This window comes from Antedon bifida, chromosome 4, assembly GCF_963402885.1.
Source record: "Antedon bifida chromosome 4, ecAntBifi1.1, whole genome shotgun sequence".
Lineage (NCBI taxonomy): Eukaryota > Metazoa > Echinodermata > Crinoidea > Comatulida > Antedonidae > Antedon > Antedon bifida.
Window position 1 is genome coordinate 30,088,974 of NC_136229.1, and position 17,648 is coordinate 30,106,621.

At 33.3% G+C, this 17,648-nt stretch overlaps 2 protein-coding genes across 2 annotated transcripts in view; both read left to right on the plus strand.

Moving 5' to 3' along the window:
* The window catches only part of LOC144841564 (NADH dehydrogenase [ubiquinone] 1 alpha subcomplex subunit 10, mitochondrial-like), a 242,600-nt gene that overhangs the window by 129,010 nt on the left and 95,942 nt on the right, over positions 1–17,648 (plus strand). The gene's annotated exons all lie outside the window — the stretch shown is intronic.
* On the plus strand, positions 3,081–17,225 carry LOC144841549 (DNA mismatch repair protein Mlh1-like). The gene is made up of 18 exons (XM_078697943.1): positions 3,081–3,187; positions 3,948–4,038; positions 4,188–4,286; positions 4,873–4,946; positions 5,039–5,111; positions 5,777–5,911; positions 6,438–6,526; positions 7,235–7,347; positions 7,963–8,056; positions 8,743–8,896; positions 9,222–9,514; positions 10,245–10,441; positions 10,620–10,728; positions 10,876–10,939; positions 11,492–11,656; positions 11,919–12,011; positions 12,375–12,464; positions 12,798–17,225. Exons 1-18 carry the CDS (start codon positions 3,081–3,083, stop codon positions 12,975–12,977), a joined length of 2,220 nt encoding a protein of 739 aa, XP_078554069.1. The 3' UTR covers positions 12,978–17,225.

Consider the following 17,648-nt stretch of genomic DNA (forward strand, 5'->3'; position numbering starts at 1 on the left):
CAGTATACGTGGTTTACCGCAAACTTTATATCAACATTTGATTTCGCCATGCAAACCCTCAAACAATATATTTTTAATATTATCATCAAGTTGATTCCATGAATATTCTTGGACCTGTGCCATTTTTTTTTAAAAACATCGTTATTTTCAAGTCTACAATAAGATGAAGAGGAAGGAAGCAAACTTTATTCGAGGAAAGTAAATAAAAATACCATAAAAAAACCTCCTTATATAAAGTGCTTTGTCTTTATTTTGTATACTGATCGTGAGATCGTGGTTCGAATCCAACTTTCGCCGCATTGCTTGTATCCTTAGGCAAGATACTTACGTTTGCCTTTCTCCACCAAGGTGTATAAATAGGTACCAGGTTAGATCAAGACACAACTTTGCGCTGATTACTAGCTGCATTATGGGAGTATATTGTTTCCATACGTGTTTGATGCAAAAAATGACCAGGGTAATAATGTTCAGCGCTTAGAGGTTTCTAAACAGGCGGTATATAAATCCAGGATATTATTATTATTCTTTCTATAAATAAGTTGCAGGCTTACTGCACTTGAATGGAATGGATAACAATGGAAATTATGATGCTCATCTCACAAAAGTTAAATCAGTTACGGGAAAATAATATAAAAAAGCATTAAAATTATGGACAGAAGTTATCAACTCAACATCATAATTAACTACAAATTATAATTCATCTTCTTACTTTTTAGCGGTATTTCTGAAACAATTATTTTTTCTAGCGATGCACACTTTAGAAAATCGTTATTTGTATGTTTCATGTATTTTGTTTAAAATTTAAACTTGTTAATCATTGTTAGGCCTAAACTAAATAAAACCCGCAAATTAAAAAATATGTTTTATAAAATTAGCAAGGAAACAGTAGAACACTTCAGAGGACCGATGATCTTTATTAAAACTAAAAATGGCCTTTCAAAATCTGATTTTACTAATATTCATTTTTCATGTTTTTGAGAGTCAATCTATCCCTGACGGACTTGAAGAGGTGTGGGGTACCATCAAGTGGATCAGAGTTCTTTTTCATTGTCCATGTTCGCTACACACTGTACAAGAGAATACTTCTGAAATGCCAATTTTGTTTGCTTTGAGAGGTTATAGACTGTCCGGAGGTGATAAGCATGCTTAACATTTATTTGAATAGAAATTTTTCTTTGCTCTCTACTACAAATGACTAGATATTTGTATATCGTTTAGGCTACGTCTTGAGTTGCCTTCCTTCTTTCGATGAGATAAATTGGTTGCTTATTTCTCTCTCTACATATAGGCCCTATTTTGCTTCAGCATTAAAAAAGCCAATTGCAGTAATGGAGATCTTTAGTCCCACTTGTTAATCATTAAAAAAGTCCACCATTTTTCATGATTGGAGCCTAATTATATTATGACAAAGATAAGACATGCATCCCCTTTGGAAAGAGGTATTTGATCTACCCTTGCGGAAGTTATTTTGACTCCTTCGAAGAATAAGGTTCAAGGTGGGATGGGGAAATCCTGTTCAAGAGTCAGCCTTCTATGACAGTTCAACAATCCAATTCGAAGTTAACATCACCACTAATTTATTATTGATAAATTGTCTTATAATGTTTTTCATCTTCGTTATAGGCCTACCATATCTAATCAAATTTATAGAGCAGTGAAAATCCGATTAATTCTGGAGGCCTAATTAGTTTACTATTTTCTATTGTGATTCAAAATATCATAAAGTCAATTACAATTTTATAAACTTCATCAAGATGAAATATGCAAATAAATGAAATGTGTTCCCATCTTGAACGAACAATGCTTAAATTTAAGTTTGATCAATGAATTTTTAAAAATTTGTGTTTAATGATTTAATTTTTGAATGAATGTTTATTAGGTAATATAATATATGAATGCATTTTATATCTGTTAAACTTTTTTACATTTTGATGTTTTTTCCCTCATTTAAATTAAAACACAATTCAGAAATGTTGCTGCTATGTTTTAATATTGTTTATATCTGATTAATTTGATAAATATAATATTAGATGCCAATCAATTAAAACCATTCAAATACTAATTACTATGGCTGTGATCTTTGATTTACAAGCGCGCCCTCTGTGTTGAAGAAAAAATCATAATGACAATGACAATGACAATGACAATGATTCTTTATTTACATTCACTAAAACACAAACAAGCATGGCGGTAAAATACAGAAGTCTAAAATCACAAATTATAAAGGTCTGGGCCTAGGCCTCGGCCTAGATTTAATGTAACTTGGTTATTAGTATGCTTTTCAAGCAGGTAAACTAAATACCACCTGCTGGCTAGAACCTGTAATTTAGCAAGTAACAGTCACTGCCAACAACAACACAACACTGTGTTGTCAACAGGCTAGGCCTAGCTAATAAGCTAGGCTAGCCTTGCTAAAGAGAGTCTAGAGAGGGGTGGCCATGGGGCCTTGAAAAGTTTAGTTGCAAAACTGAGGGGCTGAGTACTCCTAGGCTAGGCCTAGTAGGTAGCCTATATTTCTAAATAGACCTATAGCTCGGAGTCGTTTTATTTAGGAAGCCTAGACGCCTATCTAGTAATATTAATAATATTGGTCACATTTTATTTTGGTCGCGTAAAATTAACAATCTATCTATCTATTTAAAAAAGCGCCCCTAGACTAGATAGGCCTACGCTGTTTATCATATCGGTGGCGTTTCAAATCAGTTCATGTTTTATTTTTTTAGTGCTAATTTGCATGGGGCATGCTGTATTGTATTTGTCATTATTCGCCTTGAATGAATATAGAAATTCAAATAATATAAAATAATAGGATTAACAAGTTTTTAAACCTCTGTATTATTTTAAAAAGTAAATATGAATATTATTTATATAATATTCAGTGACTAAATAAAAATATCCACATGGTGTTGGTAAAATAACTAATTTATCCTAACAATTAATAGATAAAAAATACCAGTTCTAAGTTGATTTTATGTTAACCAAATTAAAAACTGTTGATTTCAAATGTGACCAGTATCATCTTATTCTTAACTCTGAAGATTATACTTTTTGTTTTAGTAAAGTAAAGCTGACAAGTTAAAATGGCTGGAGTAATCCGAAAACTTGATGAAACTGTTGTGAATCGCATTGCAGCAGGCGAGGTAATACAAAGGCCAGCAAATGCCCTGAAAGAGATGATTGAAAATTGGTAAAAGATAATGTTATGTTATTGTTTATTAGAATATCAACTTTGTTTAGTACTGGTAGGCCTACAGTCAAACAATACAACACTCCTCAGTGCATACATCCAAATATATACATTGTATTTGTTCATTGGAATGTCCATGTTAATAATATCCACTTTATAATCCACTATCCACTAATATAATAATACCACCAATATCCCAGTGCACGTACATCCACCTATCATTAGTGCCAACAGCTAATACAGACAAACAATGCTAAAATATGTAATACAGTAATACACTTACCATGTAAGCATAATTTTCCAGCAATGAGTTTTGTTGTTCAATTTGTTTATTGTCCCTTGTAACTGACAATATTATATTAGTGTGTTTACAGTTTAAATTGTTGCATTACTGAGACACAGCGATTGATTGTCATAAAAAGCTTTCATTGTCAACGTTTTCTATTCGAATGACTTTCTGTTGAGCACAAATTTACAATTCGAATACAAAAAGTACTCAACGAATCTTTACGTTGACAACGAAAGTTCCCAATCGAATACGACAATACATGTGTGAAAACAATACAATATCTGAGGAGGTTTGTATACAACTTGTAACATGTAGTGTGAAAAGGCTACAAGTTTTCCTGGACTCTTCCATTTTCTTTTTAGGGGTGTTTTGAGAATGGTACCTGTCATCTACAGTAGTATAAATGATCCTTTTAGCCATCCTTATGCTAAATTTTATTTCTCTGCGTTAAATTATACATTTCCTTTATAGTTTGGATGCAAAGGCTACAAGTATTCAGGTAACTGTCAAATCTGGTGGTCTGAAATTACTGCAGATTCAGGATAATGGCACAGGCATACGAGTAAGTATGTGTGTGTGTGTTCCTCCTGGCAAAGCTTTTAATAGAGGGAAAAACATGTAAAATTGACTACCCACCCTGCTAATTTTAAATGATTTTACCATAGTTCACAGTCTACCTTTATTGTTTTTACATCTATATTTTAATTACAGAAAGAAGATATGGAAATTGTCTGCGAGCGTTTTACCACAAGTAAATTGAGACATTTTGAGGACCTAACAAGCATCTCAACGTACGGTTTTAGAGGAGAGGTAACACCACAAATTTACACATATGTTCGGTATCTTTATTCAATCATATAAAAAAATATGTAATAAAATGATTAATATTAATAATAGCCAAATTACACAGATGAATACAAAAAAGAGGCAAAAAAAATGTAATAGATGCTCCACCAATTAATATTACCATATCAAGGATGTAATTGTGCAGGATGGAGGTGATTTTAAGCCTTCCACCATTTAATTATAACATTTACAGTACATGAAAGGTACTTATATGAACCCCTAAACTACTTCCAGAAAGTATCACACTTTTTAATTGGTTGTTATGTTAATATGGTTGACAAACATCTTTCTAACCAAGAACACGTAGACATACATTTGCTGACCGGTCATTCTCTTGCACAGCTCCATCCTTATGGAATAATCTTCCACAATCAATCAAGAATGCCAATTCTATTGCCATCTTCAAACAATTGCTGAAAACCCATCTGTTTCGCATAGCATATGAAATGACGTAATTTCCACCTTGTTTCAAGCCTTGTGCTTAGAGAAAATTTATTTTGGTTAAGCGCTATACAAAAGACAATTATTATTATTATTCTATCCTATCTAGGCCCTTGCTAGTATTAGCCACGTTGCTCATGTTACTATAACAACAAAAACGCAAGATTCAAAATGTGCATACAAGTAAGTATTGCTCAAACGTCTTATACAAAATTTAATTAGATTTATTTAAAAATATTTATTCAGAGAATTATTCTATTTTAATGATTTTCTAGAGGATCGTATTTAGATGGCAAACTGAAGTCTGTGTTAAAACCTTGTGCTGGCAATAAAGGGACACAGATTACAGTAAGTATCTGCAAACAGTTTCCACGAATGATCGCTCTGTCTACACTATCGAACTAGTTTGACAAAAAAAAGTGTGATGTACCCAAATATGGTGGTGATATGCCCAAATATGGTAGTGATATTACATCATCGTGTACATATGGTCAAATTTTTTGTCACATACAGTTTGATAGTGTTGATAGATGCTTAAGGCATCAACCTAGGACAGAGGTCTTAACTTAATAACTTAAATTGATAACGTTGGCAAACAATAGATGGAATTGTGAAAGTTTTTAAAATACATTATACCATAGGAGATAAGGCTATTTAAACTAGTAATAATTTCTGGTAAATAATGGGTATTCCAGGTGCTTTCAAGGCGTGGCATAGGCCGATGTACATTGTGATCAACATATTTTTCCCCTCAGGCCTAGTAGTAGAACTAAAAAATGATTTACATATCAGGGTGTTTTTTTCATATTTAAAACAATCTGGGGAAATGACATGCTTGACTGATGACTGAAAATGATGTGTTTATCGGAACACTCAATCTGCCTCATTAGATTTTAAAGCATTTAACCCACTGTAGATGGGTACATAAAGCATTTTTCCATGACTATATTGCTTTGCACTAAGCAGTTTATTACATTTCTTTTTCCATTATTAATTCAACTATTGTAATTAAGGTAGAAGATCTGTTTTACAACATAGCGACCAGAAGAAAAGCGTTGAAAAGTCCAAGTGAAGAGCATGCCAAGGTCACAGAGGTCGTCAGTAAATACGCCATTCACAATTCAGGTGTTAGCTTCACGCTTAAAAAGGTGTGTATGTTTTTGTTTCTCTTCACTGGTAATGCGAGATACCAACAATAGATGTTTCTGTTTTTGTTTGTCTTCACTGGTAATGCGAGATACCAACAGTATGTGTGTATGTTTTTGTTTGTCTTCACTGGTAATGCGAGATACCAACAGTATGTGTGTATGTTTTTGTTTCTCTTGACTGGTAATGTGAGATACCAACAATAGATGTGTCTGTTTTTGTTTCTCTTCACTGGTAATGTGAGATACCAACAGTATGTGTGTATGTTTTTGTTTCTCTTCACTGCTAATGCGAGAATGTAGACAGAAAAAGAAGCCATAATAATATCTTATAATAATATGAAACAATTGAATACCAATTATTATTTATTAAAGTGCTTTTCCAATAGACCAAAGTGCTGTACACAAACAATTGTTAACATATCCTTGCCATTATTATCGTTTTTTTTTTCAACATTGGACTTACTATATATAAGTTATTAATACTGTAGTTTTTTTATTCATAGTTTTTTTTTCTAATTTTTAATAGCAAGGTGAAAGTACAGCTGATGTCCGCACATCCCAGAATGCCACTATTGTTGACAACATCAGAATTATTTATGGACCTTCTGTTGCTAGGTGAATTATGAAAACATAATTGTGGAAGTTCAACTTGAATGAACAATTATTAAAATTGTTCAAAAACAAGTTTTTAAATTAATTAAAATCCATATTCAATTTTTATTAGTTATTATAGATTATGTGAAATATTAATTAATTTGATTAGGAAGTGTTAGTGATGGATGACATTTTCGGATGACTTATGAGTAGAATGGTTTTTAGTGTTTCCAGTGATTGTGAAAATTAGCAATAGTTGTCATTTCATATATCATTTTTGGATGAAAGAAAAAATTGTTGGCCACAATTATAAAATGAGTGACTAGGTCCCTGAAAATTGTTATCTCAGACATAAAGCTCTTGCTCAAAAAATCAAATCTTTTTTTTCATAATTAGTGGGTTACAGGGGCTGATGAGAGCTTTCCTAGTGGCGGTGGGTATGAATCTTAGCGTATGTTCAGAGCATGTGATGTCTAGTTGACCTAGCTTCTTTAAGCTCTGTCTACACTATCAAACTAGTTTGACAAAAAAAGTGTGATGTACCCAAGTATGGTAGTGATATGCCTGAATATGTTAGTGATATGCCTAAATATGGTTGTGATATGACATCATCGTGTCCATATATGGGCACATCAAATTTTTTTTTGTCAAAGTTTGGTAGTGCAGACAGAGCTTAAGACAGTCTTTACTGTGCGAGCTGTACATTAACATATCTTGTTTTTATTGCAGAGAGCTGTTGGAAGTATCACAAGAAAATCCCAAATTAGGATATAAAATGAAAGGTCAAATTACCAATGCTAATTACTCCATGAAAAAGTGTATTTTTTTACTATTCATTAACCGTAAGTGAAATAATTACCATGTAGTTATTGACTAAAAAAGATTGTAAATTTATATAATGGTCCTTGAAAACTCATTAAAATTTGATTGAAACCTTGTACAGACCCAGTTCCTACTCTTCAATCATGTCAAGTCATGTTCATAATTGCCTAATATGTAGTTGGAAGGAAACAGCTTGGAGTTGTGGCTTGGTGGTTATGGTGCTTGGCTACCAATCCAAGGCTCCTGAGTTCAAGTCCTGTCCATAGTTCAGGATTTTTTCTAATGACAATTTACAACTCCACACCCAAAGACTTGTAATAAGACTTTATGTAGAGCATCTTGTGTATATGTTTGTCTTGTGAACAGGATTGCCACCTTTAAGAAAAATAGTGAATGAATTCTCTTATGGATATCCTTAACAATTTGCCTAAATATATATACAAAATAAATAAACGGTCACCTTATAAGCAGCATAAATGGCAAATCCCAAACCCATGTCTTCTCACTCAAGGTTTAATGGTAACATTTTGAGGGAATACCTCTGCTTAAACCAACCAACTCTTACCTGGCTAAAGCACATGACATTAGTGGGGTTACATAACAACATTTTCAGTTGGTTTTAATTATTTCTGCAGATCGTCTTGTTGATTGTTCACCTTTGAAGAAGGCGATTGAAACGGTGTACTCTGCTTACCTACCAAAACACATGCATCCATTTATGTATATGAGGTAACATTTCTAAAAATGTATTTTATATTTTGTAGAATTTTCATTGATTCAAATATTTAAAAAATAAATATAATGAAGGAAACAAAACATAAAGTATAGACATTATTGTTCTACTTTTTATCTGTTTTTTTGTAATTCGTGAGAATGTTATTATTGTTGTTTCAATTTATAAATTTGAAAAATTCGAAAATTATAAATTTAGTATTCTTGAAAATGTACTCTGAAATCTTGACAATGTGAGCCAGCCCAAATAAAGACTGGTTTCTAACAGAGTTCAATAGACTATTTCCACAAATTCTTTAACAAAATACAAAATAATATAATGGCATTACAACCAGTAAATTAATATACACACTGAAAAAAAGTTTCATAAATTTAAATTGCAAATCTAGAGGCCTTAAATTAACCTTAATTTTAAATAGCAGGGTCCAAATGGATGTGACCATGCGGACAGATCTGCATTATATTATTGTCACCAGTGTAATGAAGCGTTATGTTTAATTTCCATTGTTTTAATTTTATATGAAGTACATTTATAATTGCAGATCTATCACTTTTTAGTAATTAGGATCCATTTTTGTGAAAGTTAGTTAATAAATGTGACCATGCGGACAGATATTATGATGATGTGCTATATTATTGTCACCAGTGTAACAAAGCATTATAATGTTTTAATTTTGTTCCAGTTTGGAAATAAATCCTGCAAACATTGATGTAAATGTTCATCCAACCAAATATGAAGTACATTTTCTGCATGAGGGTGCTATTATAGAAGATATACAAAAATGCGTAGAACAGAAACTGATTGGTTGCAATGCTTCTCGCACTTTCTTTGCACAGGTAATGTAGACAGGGGTATTCGTAAAATAGTATTAGTTTTTTCTTCAGGGCAAATGATTAATATTCAGTACATGCATATAAGCTTAGAATAAACCATCATTTTCAGGGTGGTACTGTAGTAAGTCGGTCTTCAACGTTCGGTCTTCATCTACCATTCCATAAATATATCAATTCAGTTCACCATTTCCCGTCCAGATGCGTAAAGCAGGTTTTAAAACAATAACAAACGCTAAGGAAATGGACATTAATTGTTCATAAATATTTGTGGGTTTCCACTTTACCTTACCTTACCAATTCATTGTATAGATATTCCTGTTTATTTTAGACTCTTTTACCCAGTTCTCAAATAAATGTCAAAGAGCCTAGCAAGAGCTCTGAAGGTCAAAGTTCAAAGGATAAAGTTTATGCACATCAGATGGTTCGTACCGATGACAAGTTACAGAAGCTTGATGCATTTATGGCTGCTGAGAAGTCAAGCATGCAAGTTGTTCAGTCTACAGATGACAGACAGCAACAGGCAAAAAATCAAGATGGCAGCCATAGCAGCAAGGACGTTTACCCTAGCAACGAAAGTAGTCAATCTGATAAAATGGTTATAGAACCTCCTGTAACTAGCAGGTATGTTTAACCGATTCTGATTCTGATAACTGATTCTTATGAAATAATTTATGAGGTTAAACTAATAGGTTAATTATGTTTCTACAATGTTCTCCACTAGATCATGATGAAACTGAACACATTGTTTGATAATTTTAGTTTAAATAAAATGAGTTCCTTGATCGTGATAAGTGGAAGAATTATCAACAGTGAATGTGAATGCATGTGTAAAGTTTCAATTTATTCTATCAATTGGTTTCAAATTGTTGGTTTTGAGAACTATGTATTATCTTATTCAGTCTCCTTTGGGACACTCCTATTAAGGAAGTACTTTCTCATGAAACGAACAAGGGGCAATGTATGTTTTAACACTATGACCAACCAACCCTAATCAGGGTCACCCATAATAATTCAACATTTATTAGTTTCTATCAATGGTAAAAAAATACAATAAAAAAGAATGATAATTTATAATGAGACAATACAAAAATACCATTAATATTGATTACTTGTTGTTGATTCCTGAACCAGAACATCTGAAACATCACAATTCTCAGTTTTATATTCCTCAGTGGAGAGGTTTGGTGTTTAACTACAGTGTATTGGCATTTTAATCCAAAGTCCAGGCTTGTACCTATCCAGTACCAAACTGCACTACTTAAAACAACAATTAATTTAAAGATATCTACCTACCTATGGTCTCGCTGTTGGAAGTGATTAAGAATAAGATAAAACACATTTTTTTTAAAAGCGTTAGGAAACGACCGCATGAGCTTTGCGAAGAAGAGGAGGAGGATATTGAAATGCAAGACAGTACTATTCCTACAAACACGCCCTCAACTGAAGCACCAGATGCAGATAACCTTCATAATCGTTTCCATCATAGCCCAGTGCGTTTGACGAGTGTACTACAGCTACAGCAAGACGTAGAAGATAAGTTACATAAAGGTAATTGACATGAGATATTTGTCAAAGTTCAAAAGTTTACAACAAAAGTTTCCCTATTGAATTACAAATTTGTCACTTATAATTCAGTAAAATTCAAATGTATATATAATGTGAATATTTATATGAATTAATTCTATGTATTTTAGGTCTGCGAGTTAATTAATTCTATGTATTTTAGGTCTGAGAGAAATTGTCAAACACCATACATTTGTTGGCTGTGTCAGCTCCCAGCATGCACTGTTACAACATCAGACCAAACTGTATTTAGTTGACACTGCAAAACTGAGGTATTGTAATATTAAAATATATTTTTCAATAAAAGGGATACATTTACAAGATGCTAGTAATAACTAACATTTTAATGCACTACATGCTGTGTCATGAGGAGAACCTAAATCTTCAGATCCTTAGCTCATCTTCATTTATTTTTCTAGCAAAGAGCTTTTTCATCAACTTCTATTATTTGATTTTGGAAACTTTGGCTTCATGCGACTTTCTGTAAGTAAATAAGTAACTATTTTAATTTTTTTATTAAAATATCAACAAAGTGTAGATCTGTTGATAATATATTGTTGAACCTGCCTGTGTAAACTCACATTCCATAATGAACATGCTTTCAAAAATGTTTAATATCTTGTATGAAAATTTACATTTTGAACTGAATATTACTTGCAATTCAACTCATTTATAATGAAAAATTGAAATGTCTCTTGCATTGAGAGTATAGCAAAATTCTGTAATGTGGTCTACTTTCATAAGTGGATACTTTTTACAGTCATGAAGGCATCCACTTTTAGTTAGGTACAGCAGGGAAGAGCTCTTTCCTGTGTACAGTAGGTAGCTTACTTTGTGCATCAGGCTAGTAATTGTACAGTAATTTCTAGGCTTTATGAGTGGTAAGGTCTACCCACTGTTTTCACCTCAGACTTATTATAGGTGTTTGAACCAATAGATATATATGGCAGAATGGTATGGAATCTGGAGAAGTTAGAGACTTGTCTGTCACGTGGTTTGTGTTATTATTTATGTTATGAATTTCCAAATTTGTAGACTCCAGCGCCCATACATGAGCTTGCTATGTTAGCCTTAGAATCAGATGAAAGTGGCTGGACAGAGGCTGATGGCACTAAAGAAGAGCTAGCCACTTACATCAATGATCTTCTGACATCTAAAGCGGAAATGATGAAAGACTATTTCTCCATTGAAATCAACCAGGTAAATGTTCTTCATTACTGCTTATGACTTGCCTCACTTCATCTATTACATACATAGAGGTGTGCTCCATCCAGCATTAGCTGCTTTTCACAATTGATGGAACAAATGGCACAATCTACTGGTTTGTATAAGCCTTGTTAGATACTGAACTAAATAGAGTAGTCCTAGCCTTCGAGCTCTGTATTTGTTAGGGTTAGGAAACTTATCTTATGTCATAATATTACTGTTTTATATTACTTTTCAATTATCAATTACATTTCAGGAAGGAATGTTATGTTCTATACCTTTATTACTTGATGATTACGTGCCTCCTTTGCAAGGTTTGCCCATGTTTATACTTAGATTAGCGACTGAGGTAAGATTAACAATGGCATTATACGATATGATAATATTTATTGTCATTTAAACAATATGGTAAAAAAAGAAATACAGTATCCAAATTTGCTTCTGTGCGAGTTTTTGTTATATTTTAATGCAGAAAATAACATATACCAAAATTCAGTTATCTTTAAATTGTAAACTGGGAGTACAATGGCCAGGCCAGACGGGAGTGTTGGCATGTGTGCGATTGGTTGAATTTAGCATATTTGATGCTGAGGTTTTGGTTTAACTTTTCCATTCTTCTGTTTATATACTTGACTTTCAGCCAGAATTAAATAATATATGGATATTTAATTTGCATAATTTATACTAATTATTCCAAATTTGCATTTCACAGGTTTGCTGGGATAATGAGAAAGAGTGTTTTGATACCTTTTGTCAGGAGTGTAGTAGCTTTTATGCAGTACAGAAAGACCTACCTTTGAAAGTAAGTAACACATTTTAAATAACATAATAACATAAGTCTACCCTTCTCCCATTTAAACATAAAATTTAATACAATTTATCGAGTGGTTTTATATTTGAAACAAAAAATATTATTTTCTCAAACCTCAAATCGCATTGACTATCTTTGACTCTTCTTTCTCTGTGTATCTTTGAAATTAATTAATTTATTATATTAATAATATAAGGGAATGTTAGTAGATGTTAAAATCATTAAAATAATAATAAATAATTTGTAAGTATCTTTATCTATAAATAATAAGAAATTTCAGTATATCATGTTCTGTGCCTGATGTGTTTATAATTTCTTTTTCAGGAAAATAAAAAAGAAAAAACTGAAGAGTTTCCATCGTACAACTGGAGCTGGACTATTGAGCATGTACTGTACCCAGCATTCAGAAGCCTCCTATTGCCCCCTCATAGACTTGTAGAAACCTCAAGCTTTTTACAAATAGCCAATCTACCAGATCTTTATAAAGTGTTTGAGCGTTGCTGACATCTCTATAGACCTAGTTTACTCAACATAAAATGCATTTCCAAGACCAGGGGTGAATTAACTTGTCTTACTCCTAAATTTAAAGCTGGTATCAGATCAATGATCTTATAACTTTTATAGTTACTGCTAAATGATTTTTTTTCATTTCATAATAATATTTATTTCCTTCATAATATATAAATATTATGATGAAAATAACACAAACTTGGCAAGTTTGAATGTAATGTTTCAATTGATTTCCAGTTCAGTCAAGGTTGTATACAGCTTATCAGAAATATTCTGACATGTACAATGATGCCAGTATCTACAAAGTTCACATTTTAAAGCTTTATCAATGTCAAGTACATCCTTAAAGCAACTTCCACACAGATTGTTATTTTTAGCAGACCTATCCTTTACTGCCTTTCGCGCTAGCTTTTCTAGTTGCTTGAGCCATCATGTGAACTGGTAGGCCTAGACCTAGGGACCAGTGGTCCACCATTCACACTGTTGGCCAAGACTAGGCCTGTGAAAAATCAACACAAAAACATGTAATCCACTCAATTCTTTGATTGTGTTTCTTAAACTTGCTAATTCCTGTAGGAGTAGATCAAATTACAACTAGGAATTCTAATAACCGATGAGCTTTAATTTCAGCCTTAGTATTTAATATGTTGACATCTTGTGGCATAGTGTTTACTTCACTGCCTGTATTAAGTCAATATTTGTGTTTATTACTTTTGCTTTTATACGCCAATCTCTTCTTACTTGAATCTTCGGGCTCATGATTAAGGCAAATGCCTTTTAAACGCCCTCCGTTTCTTCTGTATTTAACTAGAATTGGTATCAAAATTTATCTCCCATTCCTCTGTCTTTGTTTAGGTGGTCCTTGAATGCATTAATGTTTTCTGCTTGTACTGTAGTGTGGTATAGATTGTTCCATGTGTTGACGATTCTACTTGAAAAGGAGTGGCTTCTGATTTTCGATCGGGCTCTTGGCTTTCTTAATTTGAATTGATGGCCCCTTGTTCTACTATCCTTTCTAAAATCAAAAAAGGTTTCGGCTTCAATATCATCCTTGATAATTTTAAACACTTGTATAATGTCCACTCTCCTTTTTCTGTAATGCAGTGTAGGTAATCCAAGCTCTTTTAATCTCTGATCGTAAGATTTATTTTTCTTGTAGAGACTTTTTATCTCACACTTTGTCATTCTCTCTGGATGGCGCTGTCTTCCTCGCTGACAAAGCTTTACCACCATTTTCCTCAGTTCACTTATATTGTGTGGAACTTCCCTTTTCTGCTTTCTTTCATAGAACTTTTGTCTTTTCATCAGTTCATTCTGTCGAGGTATACAATGTTCTTTAAATTTTTCAAGTCAAATTTTAGGGTATCATAAATTGCCCTACCTCGTGATCCAATCAGGTTATAACAAGTACATTGCCTTCTGCTTGTCCTGCTTTCCGTCAAGTCCGGATGCACACATGAAAATTTGAACTTCATTTATGGTAACCACAAGTATTTTAACCTTTCATTAAAACAGATCATGTTTGTTGATTGTTCGTCTTGAACTCTGGAAATGACACAGAAACTAGTACAACGAACAGACAGGAGGATGAGTCAACAAAAAGTCTTTCTGATGGAAAGTATCCAGTACTCATTACAGTCAGTTTTCGCTGACCAATTACATACTTTCTTCCATATATTTTTTCTAAGCAGCATGGTCCGACTATTTCTTGGTGACTTTACTACTTCTGCATTTATTGCTTGCTCCTCACTGTCATGACTGGTGATTGTTCATCTCCAGCTTAGACTGGTGGCTCTGCCTATCCAATGGGTGGTGGCTGTCCAACATCAATGACAGGTGGCTGTAGTTCGTTTGAATAATTTGAGTAGTATACAATAAAGGTGTCCATAAGAAATTCTGCGGGTCACTTCCACCTCGTCAACATCACTTGAAAGCTGATCAAAGAATCTTTGCAGGTCAATAGACTTGTTTACGTCTAATAATGCAAGTGACTCTTCATTGAGGATACTACTTTCCATTTTCAAGACTTCTAGTCTTTTTGCCAACTCTTTTTTGCTCAACTCATATTCTCTTCTATTTTAAGTTTCTGCTCTGCTGCTTCTCTATTAATTTTCAGCTTCTGCTCTTTGAGCTTCTTCTCAATCCCATTAAAACCAAGTTCTGCTTTTATCGATGCAGCTTTGGCTTCTTCTTGTAGCAACAAGTTTGTTCAACTACTGCCTGAAAAATGAAGAATGAGAAGAATACCGTTTTAGAACGACAAGAAGAATTTCTTGAGGAATGAGATCGAATCGAACTTAAGCTTTCATTTCCTCGATCCCTACTGTTAAATGACTTGCTTTTTTCCCGCTGTCTTTGGAACTTATACAGTATTACTTCACTGTGTATACATTCAAAAATTCCTCTTTATCTAAATGAGGCAATAATTGAAAGTAGGTTTGAGCAAATATTACTATGCATATATAATCAAATGATAAAAATGCAAGAGAAAAATCTTTCGGTCGCTCAGTAGCCTGGGTAGAATCTCTTTAATCGTGTATAATTACACTGACGATGATAATACAAATCAGCTGCATGGGCATTTTGTTACAGTCAATCATACATCATCTGATGTTGCATCTTCATCTGTTTCTTGCTTCTTGCACATCATCTAATATTATTGTTTGGGTGTTGTTGCATGTTTTCCCAAAACATTTAATGCACATAGGTGCAAAATAGTCCCATGTTGTTTTTCAACTACATGTCATACTTCTACAGCCATCCTCTTTGCACCAACATGATACAAAATTGAGCAAAGTATCAGGAGCAACAGAAAGTTCTGTTCAATTGGTGAAATCTCCGTCCTCATTTTGTATAAGGTAGTGTATGGCCCATCCAATCTTGAAACTGTTAAATGAGTGCGGTACGAATGTTGCTTTGCTGCCGCACTAGTTGGAGGTAGACTTGCCAACTGAAATTCTTAACTTGAGGGAACTGCGACTGATTGCACGTTTATATTGATCGTGTAGGTATTCGTCAAGTGATTTAAATTGTTCAGCCGCCCCATAGGCCTATAGTTTAAGAATGAACGTTTCTCCAGCTCCTCTACTTTTATTTGTGAATGTGTCCATCAATTCATATTCTTGTCTTTTATGAATCATGTTGTATGATTTACGCTTTCCTTGACGCTAGATTGCAGAAACCGTGTCACACCCCGTTACAGCATGTATAAACATCAAGTGATCCTTAGTGTCGCCTATAGAATTTTGAATTGCATTAATGTTGTAGACAGTTACAGGATTAATGTGTCTGCCTCTGCTTGCATTTTATCAGCTAAATGGTGTATTAACTTCTTATTGTTGCTGTTAGAAAAACATGTTGCCTGTGTAGTTGTGGTCGGCATATTATCAAATAAGATATCACTAGATGTTGGACCTCTGCTCTACGTCTATGTTCGGCAACCTTTGTCGAAGTGCTAACATATCCATCAAACGCTACAGTTGGTTGATATATGGCCTGATGTGTTGACTTAATTTAAGTGGAAATGTTTCAACGATTATAGTTCAGTGTTCAATGAAACGTTTCTAAAACAAAACCACTGTAATTTCTTGCCAAAATTGTCCATTAGCTCAGCTGTGAAGATTTTTTTTCCTAGATGGCCGACTTCCTTATGCGCATCTCTCACGATCATGTTATGCGGGAATTCCCAGACAGAAACACAGGGTGTCTACTGTCATGTGACATATCTGTCACCAACTCTAAGTATTCCATCTTCTACTTGTATAGCATGGGGTTAAACCAGAACAATAAACTGGTCCTTTTCATCTTGCTTCCAGCTTTATTTCATTCATCTTTCTCAAATGTCAAAGCAGATAACTACGACGCACAAGTAATAACTCTTTCAAAGTATCTTTATTTGTTTTCTTTCGAAATTTCTGACCCTCCGAGTAGGCCTACACCTAAATCGTCTTTATCTAATATTATCTTTACGTATCTATGTTAGTTCCCCTATGAAACTATACTTGTTGGATCTTTAATTCCCCTATGGAACTACGAAACCATCGTTTCATCATGGTTCTCTCCATCATCCATACAATAAATACGGCCAAAATTTGCAGAACTAGAAAAGCATTGGCCTACTATATATGCCGTATTCAACTGAATAATTTTAAGTCAGTTTGGCTGGACTTTTGTTATGTCATAGGGTGAGACAATAATAAATAAATACTTAACAATTTATGTGCTTTTGTTAATTCAACCTGACTATGTTTTAGTTTACTGTATGTTTTGTTATATTATTTTCATTGAACCGCAATAAATTGCACATGGCCGTGTTTAAAAAAAAAAGTATATTGAATACTACAAGCGTAATAATAGTAGTAATAATGATATTTATTGAAGCTACACCTTTACAACGGTGGCACACGTTCATACACGGTGCGTTCTTAAAATAAATATATAGACAAACAGATATAAAATATAATATGATATATTCCGTGGCCTATCTATTACATCGAAATTTGGCCAATTTTTTTGAAAAATGGCCAAAATATCAGGTTTTCAATTATTATTCAATTCAATTATTATGCGATAATATTGCTATATATGATCATCTATTGCATTATCATCATCTTGTAGTCCCATAGAAACTAGTTTTGTCGAAAAATAAAAAGATCAAAATTTAGC